This window comes from Fopius arisanus, unplaced genomic scaffold (genome assembly GCF_000806365.1).
Source record: "Fopius arisanus strain USDA-PBARC FA_bdor unplaced genomic scaffold, ASM80636v1 scaffold00024, whole genome shotgun sequence".
Classification (NCBI taxonomy): domain Eukaryota; kingdom Metazoa; phylum Arthropoda; class Insecta; order Hymenoptera; family Braconidae; genus Fopius; species Fopius arisanus.
Genome location: NW_011887763.1, coordinates 349,499 through 361,704, shown reverse-complemented (window position 1 = coordinate 361,704; position 12,206 = coordinate 349,499). Strand labels below are relative to the sequence as shown.

Below are 12,206 nucleotides of genomic sequence, written 5' to 3'. Positions count from 1 at the left end.
GAGTACTGAAATCATTATTTTCCATGTGCAGACAACAAATTCTCCTGAGAATCCGTGGAATTAATGGATAATAAAAGCGATAAAATAAAATCCATTGAGCGGTCCAACGGGCGGTTAGGTAATACCGCTCGGTATGATTTCAATACTTCTCATAGAATAATGTGGTGAATAATTACCGCTGGTGATGGAATTTAATCTGCAGTCGAATGGTGCCGAGCAACAAAGTGACCGCTCCTATCAGCAGTACAACCGCTACCGCTCTTTTTCAAAAAAATTGTTGATTCCTATCGAGGCGAGGAGTGTTGTCAGTTAAATTTTGTCAGTTAAACAATTCCAAGTGTCAAACAATTAAAAATCTGAATTATTAAACCGCCAATTAACCGCTACAAAATATTTCAAGTAGTAATAGAGTGAAATGACGACTATCACGTTCTGTAATGAATTCTTCGCAATCGGGAGGAGAAAATAAAAATGATGAACCCAATGGTTGTGGGGATATGGACTGATCGGAGCAGGGGGAATTCTCCCCTAATGCGGTGTGAGAGAGGTAAAAATAAATCAAAGGAGAATTGAAGAAAAAAGCGACATCGGTGCTTCATGGAAATTTTATATTTATTCAGGGTGAGATATGACTCCCTTTGGCACTGCCACAGTCCGAGATGAGCGATGAATGGTTTTGAAAAACACGGAAGAACTGACCATTCCACTGGGGTTGGAAAGACCGATGAGAATATACCCAAACACATGAATACAAAAATAGATGGTGAATAGAATGTTAAAAACGAGGGAAACGAAAAAAAAATGGGAGACAAAGAAAATTGAGTGTAACGAACACGATCAAAGAGAATGGAGGGAAAAAAAACTATTGACACTACCTGTTATGGAAATAATTTTCAGTCCTCTGTTGTTTGGAATTTATCTTCAAAAAAAAAAAAAGAAATTTAAAACTGATGGACAACTTCCACGTTAAAATTAAAGTGGAAAAGTCTCTTTCTCGGAAAAGTAAACGGAAAATTTTGAATTTGTTGAGTGAATGGAATTTATTTTTCCATTAATAGTTGGAGGAGCAATTAATGTCGGTGTTTAATTTTTCGATAACAATTTGAAATTTCAATGGGGCAGTTCTTCATGCTTCAATTCAGGAATCTCGATAGTCTGAAAAATACTCGACGCCACATACTCATTCAATTTTACACTGAGAGAATTCCCTTTATGGGATTAAATGCAACATTTCGTTTGAAGTTCGTTTGTAGGATTTTTAATTAAACTGGGTATTGATTAATTGGGGAAAGGGCTTTTAATCTCGCTGACGTTTATCGAATGATGAAAATTTGTGCCCGTCGATTTAAAATTTCGTATTATTCATTGTATAACTGCAATCGCGCATTTGCGCATTAGATAATTTGTTTAAATATCCACGCAATAAAAATAAATGATCTATTAACATAAAATAAGAAAATTAATTAAATTTTCTAATTGAATGAAGTAATCGATCCTGTGCAGTTGAATTCGAGTGGAACAGATTGTTTTTTTTTTGTTTTTTGTGTGAATTGTTTAAACTATAAAGTCTCTTGGTGCGAAATTTCTATTCGTGAAGGGAGAAGTAGAGAATTAAAGTCTATCACGAGTGTTCCATTTTCCTCCACTCCCTGCTATTGAATAAATTCAAACAAGTACTTGGCGTAAAGTGAATGTCAGTGAATGGGATATCGTCTGGGTGTTTGTATGTACCTTTATGATCCGGTTTATGGTGTGAATTTTATGGGTTTTTCTGGAACAATTAGTGAAAATAAAGGGACTGAAATTGGCGGGGATATTCTTACCCAGATAATTACGCAGACGGCGCGGTAATTCACCGCAATTCAAAACTTGAACGAGTGATTTTAATCCTTTAAAAGAAATTTCCACTTCTGTTTTTTCATTTTTCCTTTTATTAGAAAATTTGTTATTATCAAATAAATCCACAGAGCATTCCGAAAGATCTCTTGAATTCTCCCGGAATTTCACTCCCAATATTTTCTTATAAATAATTTAACCACTGTAATAATTTTTAAAAGCTACATGATAAAGTGATAAATATATTTTTCAGGTTGTACAATCAGCCAAATGAGACATCCACAACCCAACGATTGACAGTCCCAGGTGACTGGATAAAAAAATCAACAGACAACTTGAACATCAAAGATGGCGGTTTTGGCAGGGGGTAAATGGTTGTTGCCGTATCTCGTTGTTGTTCTTCTGGTTCTAGTTACACCGAGTCCAGCGGCTATTCGCAAAGGTAAAGGTGCAATACAATCCAAGTGAACCACAATTCTCTATCTTTCTCTTACATTGCACCTGCCCCCTCCCAACCCCTTTCCAATACAAATGGCCGAAGCGAATGTGAATGCACCACGGGTTACAACACCAGCCCCAATGGTGTCGGCTTACGTCTGATTTATTGTCCACTGGAATCCAGCTAACGTTTTATTCCTTGTTACGTAATCCGTTGGGATAATTTTTATCCACTGAGAGATATGGCACTTCGGGGGTTGAGATTTGTTTTCTAATAAACGGGGGTGGGGGAGTACATTTGTGCGGAAAACGTTAATTAATCTTCGGAGGGCTTTCGTACGGGAGTAATTAAGACTCGTATATTGCGTTAACTCGACCCCTACGGCTAGTCCACATTTTTTTACTAACAGTTTTTCTTGGTTAGGGCTGTCAGCCATTTTCTGAATTTTCTGGATGAAATATCATTTTTCCTGGATCTTGGGAAATTGTTGGATTTTTTTTAATTTAATTTTCGGTGCGGGTGGAATTGATTTGAGGGAATAATGAACGGGGAAATTTCAGATTATGGATTTTGGTATCGGTTTCCATTTTTGGAATATGACCCAATTTTCGATAGAATTTTCCGTGGAAAAGCTGAGGAAAATTCCAATAGCCTGATCTCCCGTGAGAAATTCTTGCAGTTGACGGAATATTTTTCTGTCCGCATTCCTTCGAAGTTGATGGGATTAATTTTTTTAATTACGCGAGAGACATGTTCACATAAAAAATATAAAACGCATTACCTTTAGACCGTTGTATCTTTTTTCTATGATTTTTTTAAAAGGGAAAAGTAATGGCAAAAATTTCTTCAGGGCTCATATAAATTTTACTACAAATTTTCTCCCGTGCATAAGTACTCTCTTCTTATTCCATCCAACAATGAATTCTCGTTATCCTTCCAACGTGCTATTTCCAATAAAGCCAGCTGATTCGCGTAATTATCCTCTCCCTATCGCCATTCACTCCTCATCTAAAAAATCCCATAAGACAAAGTTGCATAAATTGAGCTTTAATTATACATTCTTTCCCACCATAAACACTGAATATTGCTGATGATAACAATTAACTGGACAATGAGGTGCGAGAATAAATAAATGATGGTGTACGCAATTCTATAAAATTCAGCGAAATTTGAGAACATTATATAATCTGATTTTTCCGCAGACAATTTCTCCGGCACCGGTCCAGGCATTTTCCTGATATATTTTCCTCCGTGGATTTTCGTACATTTTTTGTTTCTCCAATGATTCCAAAATTCTCGGGATTTTTTTTAATTTCAAAATTTTGCACTGTGCACTTACGGTCATTCGAGATATTTCGAGATATTTCGAGATATTTCGAGATATTTCGAGATTTTCGAGATTTTTTGAGATATTTCGAGATATTTTGAGATCAATTTCCTTTCTCCTCTTTCCATTGCGATATTCCGACTCCCCATTTACCGATTTTTCCTTCACAAAAACCGAATATTGCTAAAGAAACCAATTAACCGGATAATGATACGAGAAAGTCAAAAAGGGGGGGAGAGAAATGGCTTTGGGCCGAGAAAAGTGAGTTGGGGGGTAGAATCAAGGGGTGAAGCTGAAGGGGTTGAAAAAAAAAGAGTGTAAAAAAGAAGGAAAGTAGAAAGCGTGAACTCTCAGTAGATTGGCGCTGTGGGGATTGTGAAGAAAACCGGTTACCTAGCACCTCCTAATCCCCCGTTGGATTTTCTCAGCTCGTGCCAAGACGCGGTTTGTGCCTTTTATACTTCTCACAAAGTCCACACGCCCCGCAAGACTTCGGTCTCTCCCTATTTTTCAAGCTTTTTCTTATTCACTCTCTTCCAAACCCCCCCCAACCCCTCATTTTTCACGGAGACGCAGTACCCCGCACCGGTTGTGCTTTCCCTTCACTTACTTTTTCCGCCTATTTTTTTTTTCTTTTTTAATTCTCCTTTTATCTCAGAGAACTGACGACGAAACTTTTCGACCCGCAGGGCGAACGCATTCGACGGAGGATTTTCCGTCGAGTTTAGACACACGAGTGAACGATAATACCATCCCCCCACCCTCTTCCACCCCTTTCCACCCCATTCTAAAAGTTTGTTTCTTACTTGGGTAATGCTCAGGGTACTTCTGCTAGTGCAACCGTCAACTCAACAATATTCATCATTTTTCGGGGCTACCAGTCCTCACGAAAATAATCACGGAAAAACATTACATTTTAAATTAATCATTAATCATTAATATCACCACTATATTATTATCATCCTTATCAACTATAAATTTATCCATTTAAATACGGAACAATCACGTATTTTTCGACCGAACGACATAAAAAAAAAATAAAAGTCAATTGAATTGAAGAAAAAAATCTTCAGAATTAAACAATTTTCATCTTTTCTTCATCTCAATTCTCCCCCCCAAAAAAAAAGCCACCCCTCCCCGGATTTCCTCCCCCACCCGGGAGCCAAAGAAAGACCACTGATGGGCGGAAGTAATTTCCACTGGCCCAGAAAACATGCAAAGTGTCTCGGGGGCAATCCGTACGAGGTCAGCAGTCCAAAAAAAAAAAAACCCCACCCCGAGAAAAACATTTCACCCCACCACGAAAATGCGGACGAATCGATAACTGACCTCTTTTCATCCTCTCAGAGATATTCTCACACGTGAAAGCCATTCTCACTCCTCAATTCACCATCCGGAGTCCCAGTTGCTACAATCAAATCTCTCGTCAGCAGGTTGTCGTCCAGGGGCTTTGCAACTCTAATCTCGTCAATCTGTTATCCCACACACTTGTCATACACCCCTCCTCCCCCATCCCCCCCCATCCTCCCCTATCCACCCCCATCCTCCCCCTTCCACCCTCTTTCTCACCATTTCCACCCCCTCACCTCCAGAAAGCTCAGAATATTTATCGACATTTTGAGTGCTTACGCCCATTCATTCGAGTGGCAATAAAATCGTGCCAATATATTTTTACGAATCGAATGAAACCGGTGGTACCTCTCCCCTCCTCCTCTACCCCACCACCTCCTCCTCCCAAGAGTGAGAAAAAAAATCCAGCGAAAAAAAAAGGGGAGGAATTACGACCGTTGGAGAAAAAAAGGGGCACGGCAAAATACACAAAACGTGATGCAGGTGTGAGGACGAGTACGTGTATACTTTAAGGCCAACGAGACGAGAATACGACCCAACGACTCGTAAAACTTGAGTGAGAGGGAGAAAAAAAAAAAGTATGAAGTAGATGAAGAAGAAAAAAAGGGTATGAGGCACTGCAGTGTGTGAGAAGTACTTGAGCTTCGGACATTCTGGCCACCGCGATAAAACTTGAACGAGCTTTGGTGTTCAACTTTACAAGTCAATTCACGGGGCATTTCACGGGAAAAAGACTTGGTCAGGCGTTTTGAAGTTCGTTACGATGTAGCTGGTAATTTACTTCGTTTTTATCCAGTCACTTTCGATTGCTGTATATTTTAGGGGGCACAAATCTGCCGATTTTTCGGTTATTTCCGAGAAGTTTTCACTAATCGTTGATTAATTGTGCCGCCATTATTGTTTACCTGGCAGAGAATTATTTAATTGCGACTACCGAAGAATTCGATGCGCGGTTTTTCAAGTCATTGTATATATTTATTATATTCTAATAATAATTACTATTGAATGATTAATTATTATTAGGATTATTAGGATAACGAGTTGAATACTTCGAGAAGTCTTGTAGAAATGATTTAACACTCGAGTTGATATCCAAAAACTGAACCTAACGCGTAACCTCCCCTAACCCGGGGTAAGATGAAACAAAAGTGTTACTGGGGTGGATAAAAATTGAAAGTTTCCTCTCGAGTGGAAATTGGAGACAAAAATGAAATGTACATGTGTACAAAGGAGAAATTCCGCAACAGCGCGAATGCGGGTCACCAATAGAGAACCGATCGATCGTCTCTATTTACCCTTTTTTTTCCCTTCCGCTTCCCTTTCTATCCCGTCTCCATTCCCAGTTGTTTTTCAATTTGCATTTTCTCCTTTTTTATCCATTTTTTTCCCTCCGATTCGCGTCTTTTTTTTTGCACACCTTTCTCCCTTTTAATGTTCATCATGCGGTACATGTAACCACTTGACGGTTTATTATTACATAGGGGCAGCGAATGGGGAAGTGAATGGCAATCGTTGTTCATGTTTTTATTGAAATTGTTTATGATAAGGGCGAGGAATTTTTAATGAGGACAGCGGGGGGTGGGATTTTAAATTGTAATTAATATCGCGGTTTTTTTTGAGGCGCAGTCTGGGAGATCTCCGGAATTTTTTGTGGCAGCGCGTAATTAAATGACTTCATCGCGGATTCATTAGTGTTCTTTGTGACACTCAGGGCTTCGCGGTTGATTAATTAGGCTGTGACAGGTGAGAATTCATCATTTTTAGGGAAAAATTTTGTGCATGGCAACTTGTTATTTGCAGTGGATTATTTTAGAGACACAATTATCATTCCCAGAGGAATCCAACGGGAATAATTCGGTTATTGATTTATTTCATATATTTTTTTAATGGATAATTTACGTCTGATTCACCAATTGTTACTAATTAATCCGTGGTTAATATAAAAAAATATTCGGAAAGTTGTGAATTAATCCGGTATTCCGATATTTGACGTGCCAAGAAAATTGATTGAAAATAGCTCTGAAATTTCGATTTAATTGAATAAAACTCAGGCATCAGAAATATTCCCCGATAAATCAATTGAATTTATGATTGAACGATTCCTGCAGATTGTTCCAATTTTTATTCAATAGTATGAAATACTCGATATGAGGTTTTAATTCATAATTGATCAAGGACTGTGGCAATTAGTAAATTTACTTGGTAAAAATAACTGTTGCCTCAGTGTCCGAAATAAAGTACGCGAAAATAATTGATTCTCAATGGCTATAAAATGACGATATAATCGATCGCAACTCACGCTCATGATTTTCTGATTTCCTCGATCGATCGATTTAATCGGTTGTAATTTTACCAGTGCCCATTGCTGTTTCCAATTTAGCAGATTTAAAAATTTTTTATGCAATTGGATAAATTCGAGATATGGAATTTTAATTGATGATGGGGTTTTGGTCCCGGATGAGCGCTGGAGGGGCTGCGAATAGTCCATTGAGGATTGCCGATAACTCGGAAAATTTAACGGCCAGTCCCCGGCTGCTCATTGCAACGAAAAATATACGAATAATTTAATAATACTGGTGGATTTTAAAATGAAATGGGGGAGGTGGTGTGTTATCACTGGGACATATCGTCGGGCTGAAACGTTCGATAAAATTTTCATGCGCACGTGACGGGTGTGTCAATGCGCTTATCGTTAGACATTTCACCTCGTGAAATGGAAAAAATAAAATAAATTTCTATCAAACAGTGGGACCGGTGAATCGAGAGTTCTTTTTATCCAGATCCCTGATAGCGTTTGCCTTTCGTGACTCGACTTTTTTACACTCGACTCCATCCGAAAATTGGATTTCAATCTTATTGCGTTAGATTTACGGATTATAATCATTGGAAAATTAATAGTAATCCGATTTTCCAATTCAGGGAGATTGAATTAAATTTTTGGTGATGCCACGTTTTTTTATACAAATTTATCCATTTATTGCTGAATTTTTTTAATGAAAATGTCATTTTTATTCTCTTAGGATATATTTCACTGGTAAATTTTTATTCTCATTGCCAAAGAGAAAATTTTGCAAAAGGAAAAAGTGCCGGGGGAAAATTCTGGTGATGGCAGATTAATTTTGTTATGCAGAATTTTTCACGAAACTGAAATCATTTTACAAAATTTCTCTCAATTTTTTTATCTCGACATTTTCCAGTTGTGAATAGTTATTCTCGTGTCATAAATCATTAGAAATCAATGCGTTGAAAAATATTTTCACTGGTATGTATTTTTCGTCAACAAAAACCCTCTGTTGAGCATCAATCATTTCGTTCTATTTGTTCAGCGGATATTTTTTTTTTCACGAGTTTTTTCCACTCCCCGGATGATTCCAGAATGCGATAGCTTGTGCGTGGTGTACAGAGAAAAAAGGGAAAAAATTCCAGAAAAATTCCAGAGAAATCGAGATTTTCACCATTTTTTGTATTATTCGAGATATTCTAAATAATAAAACAAATAAACAATTTTTCGTGTGCCAACATTCTCCTAAAAACTCTCGAATTTTACAATCAAAATTGAATGTAAATTTTTCTTTTAAAAAACATTGCGTGAATTTTTTTTTCAGTGATGGCGGTAAATTTTTCAGGGAAGGGGCGTGTAAAGGAAAATTAGGGCGCGAGTGCCGTAATTTCTTTTCCAATTTTTTTTTTCAACTTCTAGCGTCAATACACGATATAGGAGGTACGGAAAATTGGAGAGAGATAACGGGAGGAAAGTTTTCCCCTAGGGAGTGATGGTAGATGCTTATGGCACACTGATACCACCACCTGGAAAACGTGAGACAAAAGTTGAAGGCGTTAAGCCATTCCGGATGATTTTATGAATAAATATGAGATGTTAATTAAAATATTTTCTTCTTGTTTCTCGCGTTTCACCCCGAAGACAGTGATAGATGTCAGCGTATCATCCGACTTCAATTATTCTCCTGGCGCGCTCCCTAAATAAATCAACTGTCAATTTATTTATTTATCATCATCAAATTTATCGAGACAAGTCCGTTGTAATTATAAAACAAAAAATTCAGCGGCTAAAAATTGAAACTTTCTCTCCTCCGGGAATTCCCAGTGGATCCCTGAATAATTCAGTACCGAAAAGGTAAATATCTCAGAATCTAATAGAGATACCGAAATTTTTGTTCATACCTTTTTTCCACCTCGTACTCCACTCTATAAAAAAGGTCCTATAAAAAATATCTGTAGCCCTCTTGGATTCCGAGATATCCCCGAGAATGAGGAATCCATCCGAAAAAATTCTCCGTGAGACATTCTCCGTGCACTTCTCGCTTCAATAATTCAGTATCAGGGAAAGTAAATATCTCAGAATCTAAGAGAGATACCGAAATTTATCATACCACCTTTTTTGCAGCTCTCATTCTCGCCTACAAAAAATGTAATATTAAAAATTATGCTATCTCGCTCAGGTACACAGCTATTCTCCTCAAAAGGTCGATCGAACAAATGGACTTACTTTTAATTTTTTTTTCTACCTGAATCATCCACCACGTTGCAAAAATAATAATAAATTACGTAATTCACGGGAATTACTGGCAATTGATTATGTCCTGGAGATGAACTGGAGATTTTTTTATAAAAATTTCGCTGTGTCCGGGTCTTCTCTATTTACCATTTGCATTATGCATCGGGGATGAGGAAAACAACATCCGAGACGAGTGGGTCATGTCACCAGAGATGAAATCCAGGGCAACCTACAATGTTCCATTTCCCTGTTTTTATTACTCCCTCAATGGAACAAAAACACTTTTTCCTGTATAGCTGGAATCGTGGTTATGGCTTTAACTCGTCGTGTAACCGGATAAAAACGAGTAATCGTTCATCGGGGCTTCGGGTTTATGCCACATGTTTGTGCGAATGTTTTGTGCGTGCAGGGCTGTTGTTTTCCAACCCTAGGGAGCGATTTACACAGGGCTGTTGATATTTTTTCGGTAATTTTCCGTGCTGTTTCTGGAAGGTTTCATGTTCTCCCAGTTGATGCCAGTTTAATCAATTTTTATTCAATCGCGATACAATTTCTACCTAAATCCAATCCGATAAGAGCTGCAACATAAAAATTATAATCCAATTGATTCATGACATTAATAGAAAAATGATTGTTGTTAATAAAATTGTTATAAAATTGGAAGAATGATTTCTTTCAGTTTTCATAGAATTTAATCTGGACTGTAAAAAATCCAGGGGCAATTTCCCGCGGAAAAAATCATCCCACCCTTTTCTATCTTTGGATTCTTTCGAAAGATCTCCCGCCACTTCGAAAATTACATATTCACAGCCCTAAATTATTTTTATCTGACAATGCGAACGGAATATACACATACGCTGGGGTTGAAGAATATTTCGTTCACAAAGCCAGTGAGAGAAAAATATATCTCAAGCGATTCTAAATGTGTTCACGGGGAAAAGCGGTTTCCTGTGTCACGTTTCCCCGGGGCTGTAGACGCGTCGATCTTATTACGTCGAACGTACGTGAACGCGGCTTTGAATTTTCCACGGGGATTTCAGGCAATTTGTATCTGATTTTTATTTTTTAGCGATTTAAAACTGGTTAACTCTCGGTAAAATTCGTGGGTAAAAAAAAATCAATGATTTATGGATTGTTGTACTCGATATGAATAGGATTTTATTGAGTCTATTTCCTCGACCCGATTCAAGTGTTGAAAATATTTTGAACAGAGTGGAAAATTTTTAATGAATTTTTTCAGCTGAACGGGATCACTGCAACAAAACAGTGGAAATTTACGAGGATGTGTCTAGTCCAGCAGTTACACCGGACACCTGGGGGAAACCATTGACCTGTTGGTACCGATTCAAGGCATTCCGGGGTACCCCAAGAGACTGGATACTCCGAGTGAGATTTAAGAAATTCAAAGTTGGAGTATTGGCCAACGCCACCACTTGTCTCGGCGGTTTTCTTCAGGTAACACTAGTTTTTTTTTTTCATTTTCTCCAATTGACAAGTTCCCCTAAAATTCCAAAACCAACAGCTTCCTCTCTTAATTATTTATTCATCCACCCTGATCATCAATTACTCACTTCCAATTCCCATTTTTTCCTCCAAATTTTCCTACAATTTCCCCATCATGAAAACCCAAATCCAAAACCCAACGATAAACATTCCAGAACTTCACACGGTTATTTCCCAAATTTCTCCAGCCCCACGTAATCGCGAATAATTCCAAATAATTGCATTCTCAAGTGCACGTACTCCAAATGAATACATTACTTCAGTACCGAGTGATGTTGGATAATGTGGATTGAAGTGAAACCGCGTTTGGAATTGAATACCGTGGGATTTTCCATCGTGATTTTACAAAGGGGGCGGGGGGGAAGGGTAACCAATCAGGGAAGCTTTTGATCATTGACGCGGGGGACAGAGGAAAACTCATTGGTTTGGCACGATGCATGCCCACAAGGCCACCGGGAATTTCGGCGTAGCATGCTTGACAGCCGGTGCCAATCGAATCAGACCATTACATATCTGAATGCCAAAAAAAAAGGAGAAAAATCAATGTTTTTCCCGCCCCATTGTTTTTCCCCATTGTTCCCCCCGAGTTTTCCCGTAACAACAGTACCAAAGGGAAATGCAAAAAAAAAAAATGAGAGGAATGAGGGGAAAGAGTTGAATAAAAAAAAGAAAAAGGAAAAGCAACACATCTCGACATGAACGGAATTGCTATGCAAAGGGCGTCATCAAATTAAAGGCAATGGGCGGAGGAATTCCCGGGTTCTTTGAAGTGGCAACGAAAATTGAGAATGAAAAGGTGAATTTTAGCGAGGGGATAATTATGCACAGCCATAGAGATCCTACCTGTCTCTTTCTCTATCCACTTTATTTACGCTCCAAGGATCCCTACAACCATGAAGGACTCGTTCACCTCCATAGCCCCCGCACTGGCCAAACCACCAACTACTAATTCCACTAATTAATTGCGTCATTTCATTCCACCATTCGCGCAGTCTGGATTATATCTCATTAATGGGACACTTTTTTGCGCTTTTCTGGTTTATTATTGTCATTTTTCTATTCGAGTCTCAATGGACAATTCATTTTTGAATTAAATATTTATTATTGTCATTTTTCTATTTGAGTCTCAATCGAGAATTAATTTTTGAATTAAATATTTATTATTGTCATTTTTCTATTCGAGTCTCAATGGACAATTCATTTTTGAATTAAATATTTATTATTGTCATTTTTCT

General features: G+C 37.9%; 1 protein-coding gene across 1 annotated transcript in view; it reads left to right on the top strand.

The window, feature by feature from the left end:
- The window catches only part of LOC105264604 (uncharacterized), a 30,576-nt gene that overhangs the window by 4,820 nt on the left and 13,550 nt on the right, over window positions 1–12,206 (top strand). The window contains exons 2-3 of the mRNA XM_011301592.1: window positions 2,090–2,278; window positions 10,709–10,923. Coding sequence (XP_011299894.1) covers window positions 2,185–2,278; window positions 10,709–10,923 — 309 coding nt within the window. The 5' untranslated portion in view covers window positions 2,090–2,184. The remainder of the gene's footprint in view (window positions 1–2,089; window positions 2,279–10,708; window positions 10,924–12,206) is intronic.